At 47.7% G+C, this 19,546-nt stretch overlaps 3 protein-coding genes and 1 long non-coding RNA gene across 4 annotated transcripts in view; 2 read left to right on the forward strand and 2 right to left on the reverse strand.

Annotated features, from left to right (window-relative positions):
* The window catches only part of ZBTB16 (zinc finger and BTB domain containing 16), a 113,026-nt gene extending 108,884 nt beyond the window's left edge, over positions 1–4,142 (reverse strand). Inside the window, exon 1 of the mRNA XM_083808276.1 lies at positions 3,852–4,142. The gene's annotated coding sequence lies outside the window, so the exon portion shown is untranslated. The remainder of the gene's footprint in view (positions 1–3,851) is intronic.
* Positions 4,143–8,198: 4,056 nt separating this feature from the next.
* LOC310885325 lies at positions 8,199–9,988 on the reverse strand. Its single transcript, XR_014574715.1, has 3 exons — positions 9,805–9,988; positions 9,067–9,483; positions 8,199–8,689 (listed from the first exon to the last, which is right to left on the reverse strand). It is a non-coding gene; the product is annotated as an uncharacterized lncRNA (long non-coding RNA).
* On the forward strand, positions 9,847–13,031 carry RBM7 (RNA binding motif protein 7). The gene is made up of 5 exons (XM_083808543.1): positions 9,847–9,980; positions 10,280–10,442; positions 11,035–11,131; positions 11,631–11,724; positions 12,177–13,031. Exons 1-5 carry the CDS (start codon positions 9,885–9,887, stop codon positions 12,594–12,596), a joined length of 870 nt encoding a protein of 289 aa, XP_083664669.1. The 5' UTR covers positions 9,847–9,884; the 3' UTR covers positions 12,597–13,031.
* A 428-nt stretch (positions 13,032–13,459) lies between these two features.
* REXO2 (RNA exonuclease 2) lies at positions 13,460–19,380 on the forward strand. Its single transcript, XM_083808544.1, has 7 exons — positions 13,460–13,629; positions 13,735–13,818; positions 14,039–14,116; positions 16,106–16,217; positions 16,976–17,084; positions 17,426–17,479; positions 18,952–19,380. Exons 1-7 carry the CDS (start codon positions 13,498–13,500, stop codon positions 19,079–19,081), a joined length of 699 nt encoding a protein of 232 aa, XP_083664670.1. The 5' UTR covers positions 13,460–13,497; the 3' UTR covers positions 19,082–19,380.
* Positions 19,381–19,546: the final 166 nt, after the last annotated feature.

The raw sequence follows: 19,546 nt of genomic DNA on the forward strand, positions 1-19,546 counted from the left end.
CCAGCTTTGACATTTGGAGGCTTGGTAGCAGATATCAGCACTGGCAAATGGTGCCATAAACCATCCGACAATGCAAGAGCTGCCAGCCCCAGGGCTGTGGGCAGGGAGCTGGGAGCATCATGCCCAGCATGCACCTTCTTTCCCCACTCCTGACAAGCCCAGGAAAGCAGGTTTTAACAACACAATTGTGGGGATGCTCAGGGGAATGGGTAATTGCGAGGTGCCTGGGTTTTGGTGACTTACAGCGGGTACCTTACTGCCTGCTCTGCTGGTGCACAGAAATCTCACAACACAGGTTTAATTCTTCTGGCGGAGGTCATGCTTAGACAACTGTTAGTCCATTCACTCTAAATGCACAATATTTTAATTGCTGGCATTCTGGACATACAGCTCTAAACGCATTTTGTGAAACAACAGGTCTTTTGTTAAAAGGGGACAGGAGAAGCATGATTTTTAAAACCACTATCACAGTGATGTGATGAAATTACCATGTAGCATGCAGGGCTCTGAATGCTGCAATAAATACCCCACACCTTTCTTTCTGAATCATTTGTGTCACAACAGCACTGGAAACAAACCTGCAGCAGGGACTGGTATCTTCTGCTCCTCCTCTTAGACCCACAAAGATGTGGACTCTGTGCACTGACTCCACTTTCTAGATGCGCAAGCAGAACAACTGATGGAGTCCACATCAGACCTCTGTCCACAGGAAACTCAAATTTATTACTTCTACCTCTTTATTTGGCCCTCACATCATGGGAGCTGAGAGTAATCAGCTGCATTCCTAATCAAGTGAAAATAGAGTTTTTAGAAAATTAATTGTCAACAATTCCTATTAAAAAGGAAACTTCCCAGCTAAAGGAAGCTATTGAGTGAGAGCAGCTACACAGACAGCCAAACTCTGCCGACTGCAGCTGCTGTTGCCCTGTTGACTTCTGGGCTGATTTGTACCCACCAGGGATTTGGCCCTAAGAAAGTATATTTTAACAAATGGTTCTGCATCTGCAGGCGTCAGCCCCCACAAAGAACAGTTTATTCACATGCATCCCCCAGCTATCTAGTCAGAGGTTAATGCCACTGCTAGTAACAAGCATTTCTTTGCTCTGCTGCCAGCAAAAAGGAAGCAATATGTGAATACACTCAAAAGCTCTTGACAACTCACGTTTCTGACTGCTGCACCAAACCTTGCAGCTTTGTCTGGAGCTCCAACTGCTGTGCAGATCTGTATTGACTTATTGTGTTGTGAGGGAGTCAAGGATGAATCCTGATAAACAAAGCAAGAGGGCATGTTAAAACTCCTAGAGACTGTGTCACGTAACAATACGTCAAAGGGCAGTTGTACAACTAATTCTGGCTTATTGAGGGAACTGATAAATATTTTTCTGCAGCTCAATGCACAGGGGTTGATTGAATAATGCCAAGGCTCAGGATGATGCAATGAGACAGGGTTTGCGAGGAAGCCTGGTTTCACAAGCCATGCCTGTGGGGCAGAGCACTTGCTTTCCCTTTGCAGTTGTGAAGAATGATGTGCACACCTTTGGAGTTCAGCTGTGCCTTTATTTTCCGCTTTCTGCTGCACAAGGTGCTGAGGCAACCACACAATTCTGAGGGCTCTTACCCCCTCTGCTAAGGGGTAAAACATAGGTCCTGAACTCAGAGACAATGCTGATCCATGCAGCTGTGCCAATGCAGGTGATGAGAGAGCAGGACCTTCAACAGGGTTTGCAGGGCACAGCTGGAGCCAGCTCACTCATTTCTGTGCTCCAAGTCTCAACAGACTCCATGCCCAAGTCTGGGCAGCCCAAAGCAACCCCAGCACTGAGACCCAGCTCCTCCAGCTCACAACCAAGCTTTCTGCACTCATCATCCAATTCTAAATCACATCAGTCTCCCAGCATTAGGTGAATTTTCTGGCTAGGGCATTAATAATCCAGCCAAGCAACCTACTGCTGCCACAGCTCTCAGAGCTCTGCACCACTGGGCCAAGCGAAGGCTGAGGTTTGATATGAATCACGTTGGGATTTCTAGGCAAAGTCCCATTAATGAAATCGCTCAGAGCCATTGCAGTTCTTAGTCAAGTACTGTAGAGATGATAGCCTTATTTATGAGTAAGATATATCTGCAGAGGGAGCAATAAACCGCAAAGCAAAGTATGAAGGTTTGCAGCAAATGTAGTAAAGTTTTATACTCCTGAAAACTAGGAATAAAAGATATAACCATTTAAAACACAGTGGATAGAAAGGGTTTCCATAGGACTGTAAAACACTCTTACAGTAGTTAATTGCTAGTTTCTTGTTACAGCACAGAGAAACTTAAACCAGGAAAAGAACTGCTTAAATCTCCATCAATGAGTAAGAGAAACAAGAGCAAGAGGAAAAAAGAAGCACATGGGAAGGGAGAGCCTTTTGTTTCAGGACCCTCTGTGCCACGTGGAGCACGAGGCACCTTTGGTCCCAGCACACCCACAGTGCTGCCAGCCCCAGCTGCTCCTAGCTCCAAGCAAGTGCCTAGGGTAGGACCCAAGGCGAGGTCCCAGCGACATGCACTGCCTATTTAGCAAGAACATAATTTATCTAAGAGCATATCAATGTGCATACAACAGAAAACCAGCCAGGTCCCCGCACTTGCTTGGCAGCAGGAGACTCATCGTGGTCCCACTGAGACCTGCAACAAGTAGGAGCAGCTCCCAGGCTGCTGCCCACCTCCAGCCCCTGCTCCCAGGAGCAAGTGGGTCAGGGCTGCACTGCCCCTTCTCCCAGGACAGGGCTTCCAGATATTAAATATAAAACAATACAAATCTAGATCGGTTATCCATGTGTTTCTTAAAGCTAGATAAAAGAGCACCCAGCTAAACTGCCCAAAACTTCTCTGTTGAAACTTTTAAAATGCAGTATTTTTGACCAAGTAAAAAGGTAGACACAGGAGGAAAAAAAAATGTTGAAAAGCCAACAACATACTTCCAACCAACTCTATCAAAACATCTGCTACCTCAGAGGATACCTCTACAGAATATTTGGGTCACTAGCATATTACCTGCCCAGACCTCTCGTCCTGCCAGGACAACTACCCAGGAACTTCTGCCTGGAGAAGTTTCACAGTGCTTGAGAGAGAAAGCTGCAGCATTTGCACAAGCCCCTTGTGTGAAAGTTACGTTCCAAGAGCTGCTTTAAAGTCATATCTCAGAAAATAAATATATTTTACCATTTAAGAGCATGATTGTCTCTTTTTTTTTTTCAAATAACCCTTTTTCAAAAAAAGAATAGTTGCTCCCCTTCTCTAAGATTATCTGAAACTAGAAGTGTTTGCTTTTCAGGAACATTCTTTATACATTTTCCTGCAGATATAAAGAAGGAGAGCATCTAATCTCAGTCTGCTTAAAAGCATGTAGAATACAGAAAAGAGTGCTTTTGTTTCCACCCTCCAACTCAACGCACCCATCCCTTCTCCTGGCACTCATCTGGCACACCTGGGTGCCCTCGGCCAGGTCAGTGCCTTGGGGCACCGCGTCCCCCTGGGACCCAGCAGCACTGGCAGCAAGCATCAGCCACTTCTCATCCACGCATTCCTCCGAGCAGTGAGCAGGAGCTCAACAGCAGTTACTACTGCACCTCACTTCAGCACTGGTAGACCTTGTGTACACTTCTACACTCCCACAAACGTCGACTTCCTTATTACCACTCAGCTGTAAGCCCGTGCTGAAGGCAGATTCCCTGTGAGCGAGGTGTGACTTGTGCCCAGAAGGAGACCCTTCCACCTGACCTGCAGCCAGCCGTACCCTGCTGCTGGCTGAAGGACTGCAGTCCCACAAAGGGACTAAACACCAGCTCTGTGACACACAATGCTTCACCTACCTGTCTTCCAAGGGCAAGGACCGACCAGAACAGCAGAAGTTGCACTGCAGGTACGCTACAGCAGGTCTGTGAGCACAGGGTGCTGCTGACTGGGGGGTCACAGAGCCTGGACCAGCCCCAGCAGCTGCCAGAGCTCAAACCCAGACCCCACATAGAGCCTGGGGCTGAGCCTGCACTCCACAAGCCAAACACAAGCTAGCATGGTTTCAAACACTCTCACACATCACCACAAGCTTGTCTCAGAGCAATAGGCTCCAGGCACAGCCCAAATCACCAAAGCCCTGAAATGCAGCATGCACCAACAGCAGCAAGAGCCTCCCATGCACCCTTTATAACCTCCCTGGCTGCTGCTGCTGCTGTTTAGCCAGGTGGTGAGATGGGTGCAGGTGCTCCTTGTCATGCTGATGGGACCAGGACAAGGCACAGAGCTGTCCTATCAGGCCTCCACTCCTCTCCTCCCACCACGTTTTCTGCAGGAACTTTTATTTTTTATTTTTTTTCTCCCTTTAGTGGCAGATTTTGTGCATTATCCAGTAAAGTAACCAGAGAAACACATTCCACTTACCACAGCGTAAATATCGAAATGCTGTTTATATCAATCAGAGAAGCACTTAGGTGGAGATGACAATGGAGCCCACAGAGCCCTAATCACATACTTTGATTGAACTAAAAGTACTGGGGAAAATGGAAATCAGATGTCTAGTACCGAGATTTCAATAGAGATGGAAAACCGGGGAGGCAGAGATGCGCAGGGAGGCTGCTCCAGGCAGGGGGACACACAGGGAAGGGCCTTGCAGCAGCAGCAGGAGGCACTTTTCTCAGGGGCACAGGCTGAAGCATCATTGCATTTTCATTTTCAATATTAGCTTTGCTGTTGGCATCTTCCCTTTGGTGAGAGTTTCCCCTTTGCAGCCTAGCATGCGTGCCCGGGGGGGGGGCTAAGGTCCTTGGTCCATGGGTCCAAGGTCCACTGTGCGTTTCCCTCGGTTCCTATTTCAGAGCTCAGATTCCAGATCACAGGGACGAAGCCCCCGTGTCACCGGGATTTGTCCTAGGGCACCATGACCTGGCTCTGATGGCAAGGTGGGAGTGCTTGTGGTCTGCTTTGGGGTTGAAATCCCGGTGCAAAGAAGCCCTAAAGGCCAGGAGGGGCCCTTTAGAGACCTTCCAGCCCAGTGCTTCTGGGGGACACGGTGCAGGAGTAGCAGGGAGTGCTTGTAGTTCACTTTGCTCTCTGAGGAAGGCCTATGTAACGCGTTCATCTTTCAAACTGACATTCTTTTCTGCTTCATACCTTTGGCAGCTGGTTTGCACCGGCAGGTCGGAAAGCTGGGGCACGACGCAAAGCCAGGAGCTGGGATGGTGCTTGTTAGCGCGGGGGTGACAGCGGCTCACCCGCCCCTCGTTCCTAGCAGCAGATCATTAACGAAGTAAAGGCCAATTACACAGATCCCGAGCCCGTAATGGTCCCAAGGCCCTTTGATCATCCCGGCCCCTGCTGCGCGAGGCTGCGGGGCGAGCGCGGGGCTCTGCTGCCGCTGCGTGGCCGGCCCCGCACAGCGCCGAGCTCCCGGCTGCGGGACGCGGCACCGCGGGGCTCCGGGGCAAATCCTGCAGCGAACGAGAGCAGCGAAGGCAACGGGACAGGACAGAGCAATTCTCACCGGGATTTTTTCAGGCACTGTTCAGGGCGTGAACCGATTCCTCCTCCTTCCAGCACCGGGGAGCACGGCAGTCCTCTGCCGGGGAATCGCACGGCCTTAAAACTCCCTCGCCGCGCTGTGACCGAACACCCCAGTTTGAGTTTGCTATTAAGAAGTAAACGTGTTGGGCGCTCTCATACTGTTTACAAAGCTGTTGGGCTGCAAACACGAGCTATACTGGTTCGCACCGTACTGCGTTATTGCTGTCAATTGCTGTAAACCCGGGGACACGTAATGTAATCCCAGGGATTGCCAGTAATTACAGTCATCTTTAAAGGGATTGTGTGGCTCAGGGGCCGCTGGTGGGATTGCGGTCACAAGTGGTATGGGAGAAGTAAAATAATGGGGAAAAAAAAGGAAAGCAACAGAAGGCACAAGGAGGGATATCGGTCCTGAATGAGGGAGTCAAGTGCAGCAGAGCCACCCAGAGCTGGCAGGAACAGGACGCTCGGAGCAGCTGTCCCTGCGTGCAGCTGGAGAAGCAAGTGAGCACAGTTAAATGGGGGGGAGGAAGGCAACCCGGTGCTGAGCGTGGATCGTTCCCTCTGCCACCTACAATACAGAGTGCTACACTCAGACTGGGACTAGCACATGAAGAAGTCGAAGGTTGAAATGAGTCATGGATAGCAAGTATCGTAAAAGCTCCCCATGACACAAGACCGGGGAAGAAGTAGAAGGGTTTGTCCACCTCTCTGCTGGTTTTCCTTTCACTTTCTTGGTAAGAACTTAATAAAAAGCCCCAGTGATGTTTTTAGGGCTGTGTTATAACATTCGCACCAGCGCAGACTTTCTGCTGTGCTGGAGAGCACAGAACCTCTGACACTCGCTACTTAACGCTGAATATAACATAATTGTTTCTATAAAGACCTTTGCGACTGTCACAGAGGCACAGTAAATGCAGGAATTCAGCAGCTGCTGACATGTTCTCTGGAAATAACATGCCCAGGTCTTGTAGTGCGGGTGTCTTTAATCGCTGTTTAACTGTTCGAACATCAGCATTGCTGGAGATTTTTATGGTCTGTTTAAAAAGCACAATGATTCCCTTCATGGAGAAGTTTGTAGCTACAATTACCCTTCTGTTGCAACCTGCCAGGAGTAATTGAAAGTCTTTCTCAGCTAGAAGGCTGGGGTATCCCGCCTGCCTTGTGCACTCTCTGGCAAAAAGTGCTGTGGCACTGGCTCGAGCAGCTGCGGTGGGACCAGTGCAGGCAAGGGAAAGGCTGGTGTAGCATCCTGCTTGTAAGGACAGGAGGAAGGAGGGTGGCTGAAGGGAGCGTGTGTCATTTCACCTTGGAATGAAGAGGTGGGCAGACCATTTGTTAATGTATTCCTAAAAGATCATCAAGGGCATGAAATCACAGCACAGAGCAGCAGCAAAACCAGAAAAAAACAGGCAAAACTTCAGTATTTGACTCGCAAAATTTATTAATATAACACAAAATTATCTGAGAGAAAATATGAAGGAGAGGAACCCCTCTCTCAGCCTTCTGCTACTCCACGGTCTTCACTTCTTCCTCCCCATTCCAGGTTGAGCTCTGCCTCCTCCATTTGCCGGGGTGACTTCCCCCTAACTCACTCCATGTCTGAATATGAAGCCAAAGAACTGAACCACAAAAGCCCGCAGAAGTTCAGTTTATTCAGTAGTAACTGTAGCTGTTATTTTTATCTATCTCCTTCTCTCCCTCTTTGTACAGGTGTCAGTCACGGACATTCAATGGCCCTAATGAAAATTGCATATAGGGATAAGGTGTGCGGTTATTGTATTAGCTGGCGTGACCCATTCTTTCAGGCTCTCCAGTGAAAGAACTGTCATCTGCAATGGCTTTGTCTGACTGATCTCTCTATCATTTGATGTAATTACGGGTACCTGTTTTCTAGTAGGATAGCAGGGCGTGGAGAATTTTCAAGCATCCACTTTCAGTTGAACAGCCCCATTACCACAGCACTGAAAAAGATTGTCATCTGCACGGGGAAGTCAGCGAGGCAGCTGAATAACCCGAGGAGCATGAGTGCAATCAGGCAAGAGGGAAGGCGCAGCTGACATCTGCAATCAGTGCTGAGGACAGAGACTGCACTACAGACACAGTACAGACACACAGACTACAGTCTGGCTGTGGGCTCATGGACTGTCCGACATAGCTCAGGCTGTGCCTAACTGGAGGGGAGCTCAGGGAGATCTGTAGCCAGAGAGCAGCAACCTGTAGAGCAGGCCAGTATGGAGCATTAACCAAGGTGCATTCCATCAGAGTTATTGTCTTGGCATTGCATTTGCCTGTTACATTTCAGAGCTTCAGTAGAGGAGAATATTTTCTTTACTGTAGGCAGCGTTAGCCCCAGCTTTCAGACCTACGAGGCAGAAAGTCACAGCTCCCGGACTGGCACTCAGCATCCATGCCCTTTCCCAGCCTGTGAGCTGGGACTAGGCGATAAGATCGTGCACATGCAACAGCAGCAATCTGAGAACTAATTGCTCTTCTTGCCTTCACTGGTCTGACATGAACACCACTTTCTCAAGTAGCTGTATCAGGCAAGGATGCAAATGATGCTGGGGAGAACTGGTGTCTCTGCTATCTGTGACTTGTGTGTGTCACCTGCAAGATTGACACTGATTTCTTGGGCTCTTTCCTTTGCAATGTAAAAGTAATTGTTAAAAATGATTATTAGTGGAACAGGAAGACTACTAAAAGCCAACACTAAGAGCCTAATCTAAAGGTGAGAACTATAAGCAGAATTGGTAAGTTTCTGTAATATTCAAGAACATAAGCTCCTGTATACTAAGAGTGAAAATAGGAAACTTACACTTTTTGCCCCTGAAAGCAAATACCTCTGTGGGTTTTATTGAAGAGCAAAATGGGAATATAACAACAAAAAGGCAAACACCACAACAGGATTGTAATATGCCTGTAAAAGTCTGAAATTGTTTTCTCATTCCCTTTTTGTGCATTTTTTTGGGTCTTGGACATACAAGACTGCAACAGGCCAGCCTGAGTCCATCACCCTGTTCTGTGGGTCCCTCTGAATTCAGCCAGCTGCGTACGGCACACCGTGCAGGACTGCGACATCCATCTGAAGATGCCCAGCCCAAGTGAAGAAAGCTGATGATGGTAAAGCTGTCAAACACACTTCCAACCAAACCTATGGGGACCCAGTAAGGAAAAAAACACAGAAGAAAGTAAATGAGGCTCCAGGGAAATTAAGCCAAAGTGGAAGTCCTGGCAGAGTAGGGTAATAATTTCCTTTCTGAATGAGTAACTGTTTAGAATTTAACCAGGCGAACACGATTAAACCAAATGAATATAAATTCTAGGTGCGGTAGTAAGTAATGAACTGGAGAAAATGAACAGGGCCTAATTAACAAGAAAATAGGATATGCCATAATGCATTGAAGTCTAATGAAAAATGAGGGTTGAACTCCCCCTTTCAAAAATTTTCCAGATGGAAAATATCCTTGTTTTACATCCAGCGTGTTCCAAAATATCCAGGGAATTACAGTTGTTGAGAACTGTACTTACCATGTAATCAAACAACATGGGAACAGGGAGCTATTTCGCAAAACACTGGAGAAGTACCTTAGCTGAGAGATGGGTGTCCAGAACTCTGCTCAAACATAAAAGCAGAAGTGCCATCTTCACATTAAAGTGTAATACAGCTGTTTAGAGGAGGAATGCAAAGCAGCCTGCCTGCGTCTGCGCCATTACAGGAGGCAGTATTTGGGATGGTGGAGGCCATCAGACAGAGTATTGCGGCAATAAAAGGGAACGAAGCAACGGAACGCTCAACACTCCAGTCAACGCCGTGCTTGCTTCCTTTTTATTACTATTACACAGAACAACTGTGCTCATCCTGCGGGCCGGGCTTCAGCACAGCTCACGGCAGTCACAACGAAGTTACCTCACCCCGCTGGTCGTGGCTGGGCTCTGGAGCAGGACCTGCGAGAGAGGGAGGCGTTGAGGACGTGGGGATAACGAGGGCCGCCTCACGGCGAAGCCCCCTCACGGCGAAGCTCCGGGACAGGGCGTGCAGGAGGGAGCCGTTGGGGGCTCCGAGCTTCCCACCGCTGCCCTCATACATCCCACGACCCGTAACTACAGGCTTTTAGTCACCCAAGCTCAGTTACGCAGGCTGTTGGCCACCCAGCCCCACCGCCACCCACCCTCCCGGTCACGCAGCCCTGCGGCCGCTGCCACCGCCCTGCGCAGGGCGGGGCTCCCCGCTCCCCCGGCAAGCTCCGCTCGCGGCCCCGCCCCCACCCGTGACGTGGCCCCGCGCCGTCGGCGCCTGCGCAGCAGCGAGCGGCGGCCCCGGCGAGCGCGGGCGGCCCGGCCGCGCGATGGGAGCGGCGGCGGCCGAGGCGGACCGGACGCTGTTCGTGGGGAACCTGGACCCCCGCGTGACCGAGGAGCTGATCTTCGAGCTGTTCCACCAGGTGCCGCCGGGGCCCGCGGCCGCGGCCCGCCCGCTTTATGCTCGGCCCGGCGGGGCGGGGCGGGGCGGGCGGTTGGCGGCGCCATGGCGGGGCGGGGCCGGGGCGGCGTACGGCGGCCGCGGGCGGACAAACTTGTGCAGGAGCGGCCCGGCCGCGGTGCGCCCCCGCGCGGCCTTCTCCCGGGGGCCCTCCTCCCTTGTGGGGCGGGTTTAAAACTTTAATTTTTTTTTTTTTTTTTTTTTAAAACTCTGGGGAGCTGCTCCACTCCCATTTAACGTCTCTCGTTTCTTGATCCGCAGGCAGGCCCGGTAATTAAGGTTAAAATCCCCAAGGACAGGGATGGCAAGCAGAAACAGTTCGCGTTTGTGAACTTCAAGCACGAAGAATCCGTCCCCTACGGAATGAGCCTGCTGAACGGGATCAAGCTGTACGGGAGGCCTATCAAAATTCAGTTCCGATCAGGTACCCAGAAAAAGAAGCGTTAAATAACACAGTTACCAAATGGGAAGCAGAGCTGCCACCTTCCTCCTCCTCCTCCCCAAACCTGACAGAGGTGCGCTGAGTTGGTTAGTGATGGTTGTTGCACATGCTTCTCATCAAACTGCCACTCACCTGCTAGCTGATGACTTTGTAGAACAGTGTTGTCATACAGGCATGTGCTTTTGTCCTTGGGTTTTGACCAGGGACCTACCTGCCACTTAAGGGGACATATAAACCCCAGGCTGAATCTTCTCTTTTGTTTTGTTCGATTATTTGTTCCATGCCCTTGAAAGCCCCTCTAAATTATACCAGCAGTGAAAGTTGCATCTGACTTCAGTAAAGTGAGGCATGTTGGCCAGAATATTGCAAGCTTGATTGCGTCTTTCCCAACTGGGCATTAAGACGGATACAGTATCTTGTTTTGGAAACCAGATTGTGTGCTTTTGCAGATCACTGGTGAAACTTGAGAGCTAATTAAGCATGGGGAAATTGTTAGCATCTTACAAGTTCATTTCATATCCAAGTTAATTTAACTGATGTTTGGCGGTCTCATGAAATGTTTGTTTCTCTTCAGGGAGCAGTCATGCATCTCAAGATGGTAATTCATCTTCTTTACCACATGGAACTGCCAATACGAGCCCATCTGGCACAGTACATCCAGCTTCCAGCAGGTAAGAGTCCGCACTGTAGGTACACATGTGTAGTTCAAGTTAAAAAACAGTACTGACACACTCAGCTTTCCCAGTTCTCATTCCAAGCACAATTTACTCTTTTTTTTCTCTATGGAATAAGTACTTGCATTATTATTACCTTCAGTACCCTGCATTCTCGGTACCTGAAAACCTAATGCAAAAAGAAGAGCGTCATCTTGAAAGTGATTTTCCAAAAGATCTGATTGCCAGAGCTTCTGGCCCAGGTCACATTCCTGTTTAAAAACTGTTTTCCTATGAGTATGGAAAAGATTCGGTGATGTGGAGAGAGTTCTGCCAAATACACAATGCAAGCGTGTCAGCACTACTTTCTCACAGCAGTAGTAAGTTCAGGGTAATGCTTGCCCAGTTATTTTTTTCTAATTGTAGCAGTGTGACTGGGCTGCAAGTACCCCTTAGACTGGCAGTAGTCTATGATAGAAACATTTAAGACTAAAATTCCTAATCCCTTTTTCTGCAGATACGATAAGAGTCCAGATAATATGGTAGCAGCAGGATTCTCATCCGTGCAGAGGTCTCTGCCGTCTCCTGATAACCTTCAGAGACAAGGAGTGGTAAGCTGGGCTGTTAATAGTGTCTAAACCTGCAGTCACTCACAGATGATGGATAACGTGTAAGAGTTGGCTCTAATTTTGAGTACTTAGATGTTTCCTATAATGATTGTATTAAGTCACAAGAATGTATTTTTGGAGTGTTGAAATAACCGTTCCAAAAGATTGACAGTTCCTGCTACCAAGCTGTGTGATGTCTGGGCGGTCTTGGAGCTTTACAAGTCCAGCTGTAGATAAAGCACTCAGTAGCAGCCATTCCGTAAGTCTGCAGTCAGTCTCATATTGTTGGTTCATTTTCATTTTCCCTTGTATTTGCAGCATGATTCATGTGGAACTTGGAGGCCAACACAGGAGATTAAAATTTATCAGGACCCCGTGCCACAGACTAGTTAGAGCGCTCTGCCAGAAGGAAAGTGCATCGAATCCACCAAGCCTTTTTCTCTTCTGTCTTCCAGATGCATGGTGCGATGCGGCAGCAGTCTCAGTACGGTGGGAAGTATGATCACCCCGGCTTTGCTGCCTCTGGGTACCAGCACGGGCACTCGTTTAATCACTCGTCAGCCTCCCAGATGCAGTGGCGCCCAGACGTCGCAGCACTGCGCAAGACCAGGATGGGCTCCCACCCCTATTACTCGGACAGTAGGCATTTTGGCCGAGAACAGCGTTTTGGGGACCGTGGGCCTGACTATTGCAGGGGCAAAAGGGATGACTACGGCTTTGATGACAGAGGCCACGACTCTGGATCTGACCATCATTACCGGGGGAGCAGAGATGACTTTGTCTATGAAGACAGGAATCGTGAAAGCTGGAGCCACGATTACGATAACAGAAGAGAGAACTACAGAGAGGGCAAGTGGCGCCCGTCACGGCATTAACAAGCATTCAGTAGGCTTTAAAGAACTTTATGGGAAACTTAAATCTGTTTCTAACTGAATCTGTGTAAAATAAACCCATCAAAGTTACCATTTAATATTTGTAAAACTACTAGCCGCAGAATGCTCCAAAACTGGCATCTTAATTTTAAATGTTAACTCAACACCTCAGGGCTTTATGCAAGAAAACAAACGTGCCACAGTTTAAGAGTTACTGTTGGGTGCTTGTATTATAACGAAGAGTGTATTTTTGTAGTGCAGCTGAAGGAGGCGGGCTCTGTGTCAGGTGTAGGCACACACCCTTTGAAACAGAGCGTAAGGGGTATGATGCTTTGTGGCATCTGAAGCGCGTGTCGAACTGTTTTGATACATAAACGATTCCTTTTGAATATTCCTTGCTTTGGAGAAGAACATTAAAAGTCTCCCTGTGGATAACCCATACACATTTGAATGTTTTTACAGCCTAGCTTTACTCATTCAGTTCACCCACGTTTGTACCCATTTGGCCTTTGAGAGGGAAATTTGTTTGAGAAAAGCTCCTGCGGTGGTCGGAGAGCTGGGAGTACGACCGGTTAGCGGCCGCCTCCCGGTAACCGGCTGCACTGAACATGTTCCTTCTGGGGGTAGAAAGCAAGACCCGACGAGGCGTGTCTTAAACTAGAAAACCACCTCTGCCATCGGGGGCCGCCAGCCCCCCGCTGCCCCCGGCCCGCTGCCGCCATGGCCCCGTCCGCAGCCCCTCAGCCCCGCCCTCCGCTCCCGGCGCACCCCGCGCGGCCGTTGCTCTCGGAACTACGCCTCCCAGCAGCTCTCGCGCTCGCCGCCCGCGCTCGCCCTGGGGCCGCCGCCGCGGGGCCTGCCGGGAAGTGTAGTTCGGCGGCGGCACTTTGCGGCCTGGCCGGCGATGCTCGGCGGCAGCCGCGGTGGCCTCGGTCGCCTGCGGAGCTGCGCCGGGCGGCTGTGGCGGGGCCGGCGGCGGGCGGCGGCCATGGCCGGCGGCGGCATGGGGCAGCGCATGGTCTGGGTGGACCTGGAGGTGCGGGGCGCGGGGGGGCGGCGGCGGGGGGGGCGGCGGGGGGGGGCGCGGGGCGGCGGCGGCGGGGGTCGGCGGCGGTGACGGTGCCGCTCCCCTGTGTGGCAGATGACGGGGCTGGACGTGGAGAAGGACCAGATCCTGGAGATGGCCTGCCTCATCACCGACTGCGACCTCAACGTCCTGGCCGAGGTGAGCGCAGCGCCGCGAGCGGCCTCACGGAGCCCTTCGGGCCCCCAGCACCGGGCCGGGCCCCCCCCGCCCGCTGCCCGCAGCGCCAGGCCCCAGCGCAGCCCCTCAGGCCGTGAGGCCGCTGTGCGGGCGGCGCCGCGCTCCCCGCGGCTCCGGGATGCCAAACTTCTGAACAGTCCCGTCAGAAAGACTTGCTTACCTGTGTTTTCCCTCCCTGCAGGGCCCCAACCTGATCATCAACCAGCCAGATGAGCTGCTGGATGGCATGTCCGAGTGGTGCAAGGAGCACCACGGGAAGGTAACCCTTCTAGAGCACTCACGCTACGAGTCCCATTTCTTTATAATAATGGCGTAACTCAGAGTTACTAGTTGCAGTACAGTCATCTAAAAAGGGACAACAACTGTGCTGAACGATTTTGCAATCAAACAGAGGAGATAAAGAATGGGAGGCAGTAAGTATCATCCTTATCTTGTACCAAGGAGCCGATGTACAGCATTTTACCCAAGGTGTCACAAGTCATCCATGGCATAGGTGCAAATTACATCTGTGTATCTGTAATCACCATCCTGTGTTGGAACTGTCAGACTGTCCCGAGGTGGCCTGTGCATAGTAGCTTGGCTTATAATAAGTTTGAATAGTGCTGGAAGCTACATTCTGAGAAAAGCATCACCGAAGGCCAACAGTTAACAAATCCAAGAGAAGGCTTGAGCAGCAACAGCACACAGGAAAGCTGCAGACTGTAATACAAGCCTTGGTGGGTCTTGGAATAGGACCCGTCACCCTGATATGTGCCACTGATTCTCACGTTCAAAAGTGGACACTCAGCATTGTGCCTTTTGGCGTGAGATTAAGAAGCTGGGTTCAGTTCCCTGCTCTGCATGCTGAGCTCTGCCATGGCTGGACTCCGCAGGAGTCCCAGTCCCTGTGCAGGAGTGGGCTGGGTTGCATGGACTCCTCTGACAGATCCTTGTGTTGAAGCCTGTTCTGTGTTGCATAAAATAATGCAAATAATGATTCCAATACAGAAGACGACGTGGTGTAAAATCTCAACTAAAAATAACTACAAGGTTGGTGTAGAATAGTCCAGAGCTGGCAAAATGGTAACTTACCGCTGAAAATTAAGGTCCTAGTAGAATTAAACAGACCTATGTACTGTAAACATTGTTATTTTTGCCTGTGCTTGTCAGCACTGTAAGCCTAGTTTATTTTTTTCACTGAAAACTTAACTTTTGTAAGAATAGATTAGTTTTCAGTCACCAAGGAAAGCTTCCTCCTTGCCTGTAGCAAGAAAGTGAATGGATTTTCCAATCCCTGATTACAAATTTAAATTCAAGGTAGTTTTCAATTAAGTGCTGAAGTTTTAAGACACTCACAGCCCCTCCTTCCTCCCCCCCTTTAGCATCTTACTCTCCCTGGGAAGGATTAGTAAGAGTTTGGAAAATGAATATTAATTTACTGTGATGGGAGCTTTTCCCCTTCTGCAGCTGAGGACACAAACTCAACTTCAGTTCACAAGTGAATTGAAGATGGTAGCATTCGTTATCACTGCTCCTGAGGAGCTACTTATTTTTAATTGACTAAGAAAAGAGAAGCAATTAGAATATAGATGAAAATGCAGCCACATAATGAATTTTTTAACCACCACTTGGATCTGTCAAGTAGATTTTTGCAGCACAGTCATGGAAATATATAGCATAGCCAGATGGAAAAAAATCACTGAGAACACTTAGAGCAGATCTGACATTTAACTGTTGAAAAAAAGAAGGATGAAGCTTTTCTGATTTATAGTTATCTTGATAAACACTTCAGCCAGAATTCTGATTATTTCTGTTTGTTTATACATACTACTCTGGGCTGGGGAGGCAAATGCCTCTCATTAAACAGAAATATAATATTCTCCTGGATCATGTGCATGCAGGTGTATAAACGAGGCTTGCATAATGTGTCAGTAATTGAGAGTAACACCCTATAAAGTATAGCAACAGAGAGGAAAATCACAGGAGAATCAGTGTCCTTAGGACTGTTCTATGATCACCTTTACTTGTGATGGTTTGTGTCTCGTGAGTGGTGCCCTGAAAGTCAGCAAGGCCTCCTTATGGAGGTATAAAGGCGATTTGGTTTCCCAGAATACCTTAAAATACAAAGTGAATTTGTACTCTTAATACTTCTGGGCATGCTGGGGAGCAAGCAGTACTTTACTGGTTGATCTTTTGCTGTTGAGCATTTCTAGAAATATCTTTGATGGTAGCATATATATAATTTATGATGAATGGCTCTTTCTTGCAGTCTGGCCTTACTAAGGCTGTGAAGGAGAGTAAAATTTCATTGCAGCAGGCAGAGTATGAGTTTCTGTCCTTTGTACGACAACAAACACCTCCTGGTCTCTGTCCTCTTGCAGGTAAGATGTGTTCTTTCTTAATAATAATAATAATGTCATCCCTCCTGCAGTTCCCAGCTGGATGCTGAAAGGCCAGTTGATGCACGTGGCAGGGATGCTTTAGTTTTCTGTGCAGAGATCTAACATGCGAATCAAAATCTGCTAGTAGAAAAAGGCATCATCTATTCTGCTGATTCCCTAAAGCAAATATTGCACATTGTTACTGCAGGAAACTTAAGTCATTTTTAGCATTAATGTTTCATTGTACAGTTACAATTGGGAAGGGCAACTTAACTGCTAACAGCAATCTGTGACCGTAAAATCTGAACAGTAAACTGAAGTGTCTTTTCTTCACTGTGCATATCAAATGAAGCACCAAATGTGAATCTGCCAAATATCCTGTTACCTGGAACTAAATTCAGGACATTCACGTACGGCTTTAGGATTATGGCTAAATCAAATTAATACTTATGCCTATTTTCACTTGGTGAAAAACCTGATGCTTTTGTAATTCTTTGATACTTATCTGTGTGACAGAAATTGTAGTAACTGAAGAATTAATATAGGGATTATGTATTTAAACCATGTGTGATCCTGAAATGAAAATCTGACAAACCTTTACAATCATATTTGCTAGAAAATGAGTTATATGAGCTGCCCGTGAATAGCTTTTCATACCCTATGATCTTTTCCAAGCATGCATAGCCTGTTTGTAGTTTAGATGTTCACAGTAGCTTTGCAATGTCTTTGAAGAAACATCTTGTTTTGTGTCTTTGTAGGTAACTCTGTTCATGCAGATAAGAAATTTCTTGACAAATACATGCCTCAGTTCATGAGGCATCTTCATTACAGGATCATCGATGTGAGCACTGTCAAAGAACTTTGCAGGTAAATATTCCCCAAATTGAATAGTTCTATGAAAGATAATCTAGGGAAGCCTGTTAAGTGGCACTAACATGCGCTCTTCTAAAACAAGGTTAAGGGCTGCTGGGAGATGGCTGTATGCAGCCGTCTCATTCTTTCATCTCTTCTGTTCAGGCTGATGGACAGAATGAACCATAAAGTACTCAGGGAGTGATGTACTCTGCCATTTGCAGCACTTTGATTCACAGGGTTGTGGCTTCTCCATAAGAACTTTCACCAATTGTAACAAACCCACAGCAGCCACTGGACATGTTAGTGAATCCCAATTTCCTTTTTAAATGGTGGTTTTTTTTTTCTGCTTACAGACGCTGGTATCCAGAAGAATATGAATTTGCACCAAAGAAGGCAGCTTCTCACAGGTGAGGTTCCTTGTTATAACAAAGTAGAGCTTGTCATGCAGGAAACATGCTCCTCATGAGCAGAATCTGGTGCTGCGTGCTTCCTTTGATTCCAGGCATGTTTGTTCTAATGCAGAAGACAGCAGAGGTTGTATGATTGTGCTCCCTGTCATATAGTTTGTATTCTCCAGTCAGAAGCCTGGTTATTGTAAGGGAAGGAGTTATAAACATACACAGAATCAGAAATTTCCTTATCTGTTCTGATTCACTTTGTTTACTGTTCAAGCCAAGATGCTTGTTTGGCAGCGTAGATACATCTATCACCTTTTAGACATCACAGTGAGAAATCACGTGAAAAAGCTAGCTGAACAGTGCTTTTTTCTGTCCTTGAATTGGGCAAAGTTGTTCATAGACAAACTAAAATTGGAAGACTGCACAAGGGGAGATAAGAGTTCTGGTCCTGGCTATTTCCCGAGCTTGTAGTATGTCAGAGAGCTTGTTCTGCTTTCTGTGAAAGGATTTCGTTTTGAGTTATGCTCCTGCCGGCATCTGAGACGTCCTTAAAAGTTGAACTTGCTTTGAGGTTTTGGAAGAAAAGATGCTATGTAGTATTAACAATTTTTAGAAAGCCACATTTTCTAAGATTTTAAGTTCTTCTGTATAGAGGAGATGGTGGGTCTCACACAAATCCCTTGGGATCCATAGGCTTTGGTAAGTCCGTATGCACAGTAAGTGCATCCATTTTGCTCTTTCATCTGCTCAGACTAAATGTGGAAAAAAGAGCAACACACCTACGCATTGAAATGTCTACACTGGACTTTTTGTAGGCATTACTTGGTACTTCTAGCTATGACTTTCCTAAATGACAGTGGAAGGAAGTAACTGCATCTTTACCTCTTTGTTCTGACATGGCCTTGTTAGGCAGGAGAGGAGGTTCTGGTATAAAAAGAGAAGGAATGACTTGTAGAGATCTTGGTGGAAATCACAGGTAGGTGTGCTGCACATTTGAAAACGTGCAGTAAGATTACTACTTCTGCACAGACCTTACAGTCCAAGCAGGCAGAGCATGGTAACAAAAAGTACTGGGTCAAAACAAGTCAGTCACCCTTGCTCGTGTAGAAAGCAGATGACTGGCCAAAGCAGGAGCAACAAACAGGTCTCCTGAGTCCTTGTCTCTTTGTTGTCTCAGATTAATAGTGAATTGTTTTTAATAGTTGAAGCTGTAGAACCTGTTGGCTTTCAAGAGCTTGTATGTCGCGCAGTGACAAACTGATAAGCTGGACATTACTCCCTGGCACGTCAGTGCTGGTGGACTTTTATTGCTTTCCACATACCCAAGAGTAGCGAGGGTTGTTTTTATTTCTGACAGATTTGTGATCCATGCATATCAGAGTTTTATTTCTCACAGCCTGGAATTTTTTAGAAGCATTAGAATCCAGATGTAGTTGAAGATGTGTGCAGGCATTTTGAAACCCTCCTTAATTCTCTTTCAGAGCACTTGATGACATCAGGGAAAGCATCAAAGAACTTCAGTTCTACAGAGATAGCATCTTCAAGAGGAAAACGGATGAAAAGAAGAGGAAACTAATAGAGAATGGAGAAAGTGATAAAAATGCCAGCTGATTTCTCATCTTACCAAGCCATCCCATAGCACATACTAGATGTATCTCCTGTTTCTTTTCTGTTTGCCAGTCTTTTGAGAAGCTGCACCCTTATGTTACCCTGTTTCTTAGCAGTTGATAAAACACAGATGGAAGTCTGAGTTACTGCTTCTTTTCTGTTTGAGCGAGAAATCTACTACTCAACTCTCAGCAGCTTCTTTGTTTGTACGTACTAGGTAAAATACGCTGTTTGATACTCCTCTTCCTCTGGTTTTAGATGCAGTCTTTCACTACACAATAAAAACAGTTATGTTGAAGGATGATATTTTCATACAGTCTTTTATGTGAGACATACGTTGGGTATGTCAAGATGCTAGGTGAACCAGCCTCTTGTAAATTGGCAAAAGAAAATGCTATTATTTTCATGATATGGTAATCATATGTACACGTTTTGTTTGGGGGTATTTAACGAGAAAGTCCTTTGTGC

Source organism: Anser anser (assembly GCF_964211835.1).
Source record: "Anser anser genome assembly, chromosome: 22".
Classification (NCBI taxonomy): Eukaryota; Metazoa; Chordata; class Aves; order Anseriformes; family Anatidae; genus Anser; species Anser anser.

Coding starts and splice junctions, on each gene's coding strand:
- RBM7 (XM_083808543.1), top strand. CDS start 9,885: ATGGGAGCGGCGGCGGCCGAGGCGGACCGGACGCTGTTCGTGGGGAAC. Junction 10,443..11,034: donor CAAAATTCAGTTCCGATCAG/GTACCCAGAAAA, acceptor GTTTCTCTTCAG/GGAGCAGTCATGCATCTCAA. Junction 11,725..12,176: donor ACCTTCAGAGACAAGGAGTG/GTAAGCTGGGCT, acceptor TCTGTCTTCCAG/ATGCATGGTGCGATGCGGCA.
- REXO2 (XM_083808544.1), top strand. CDS start 13,498: ATGCTCGGCGGCAGCCGCGGTGGCCTCGGTCGCCTGCGGAGCTGCGCC. Junction 14,117..16,105: donor GCAAGGAGCACCACGGGAAG/GTAACCCTTCTA, acceptor TCTTTCTTGCAG/TCTGGCCTTACTAAGGCTGT. Junction 17,480..18,951: donor AAGAAGGCAGCTTCTCACAG/GTGAGGTTCCTT, acceptor ATTCTCTTTCAG/AGCACTTGATGACATCAGGG.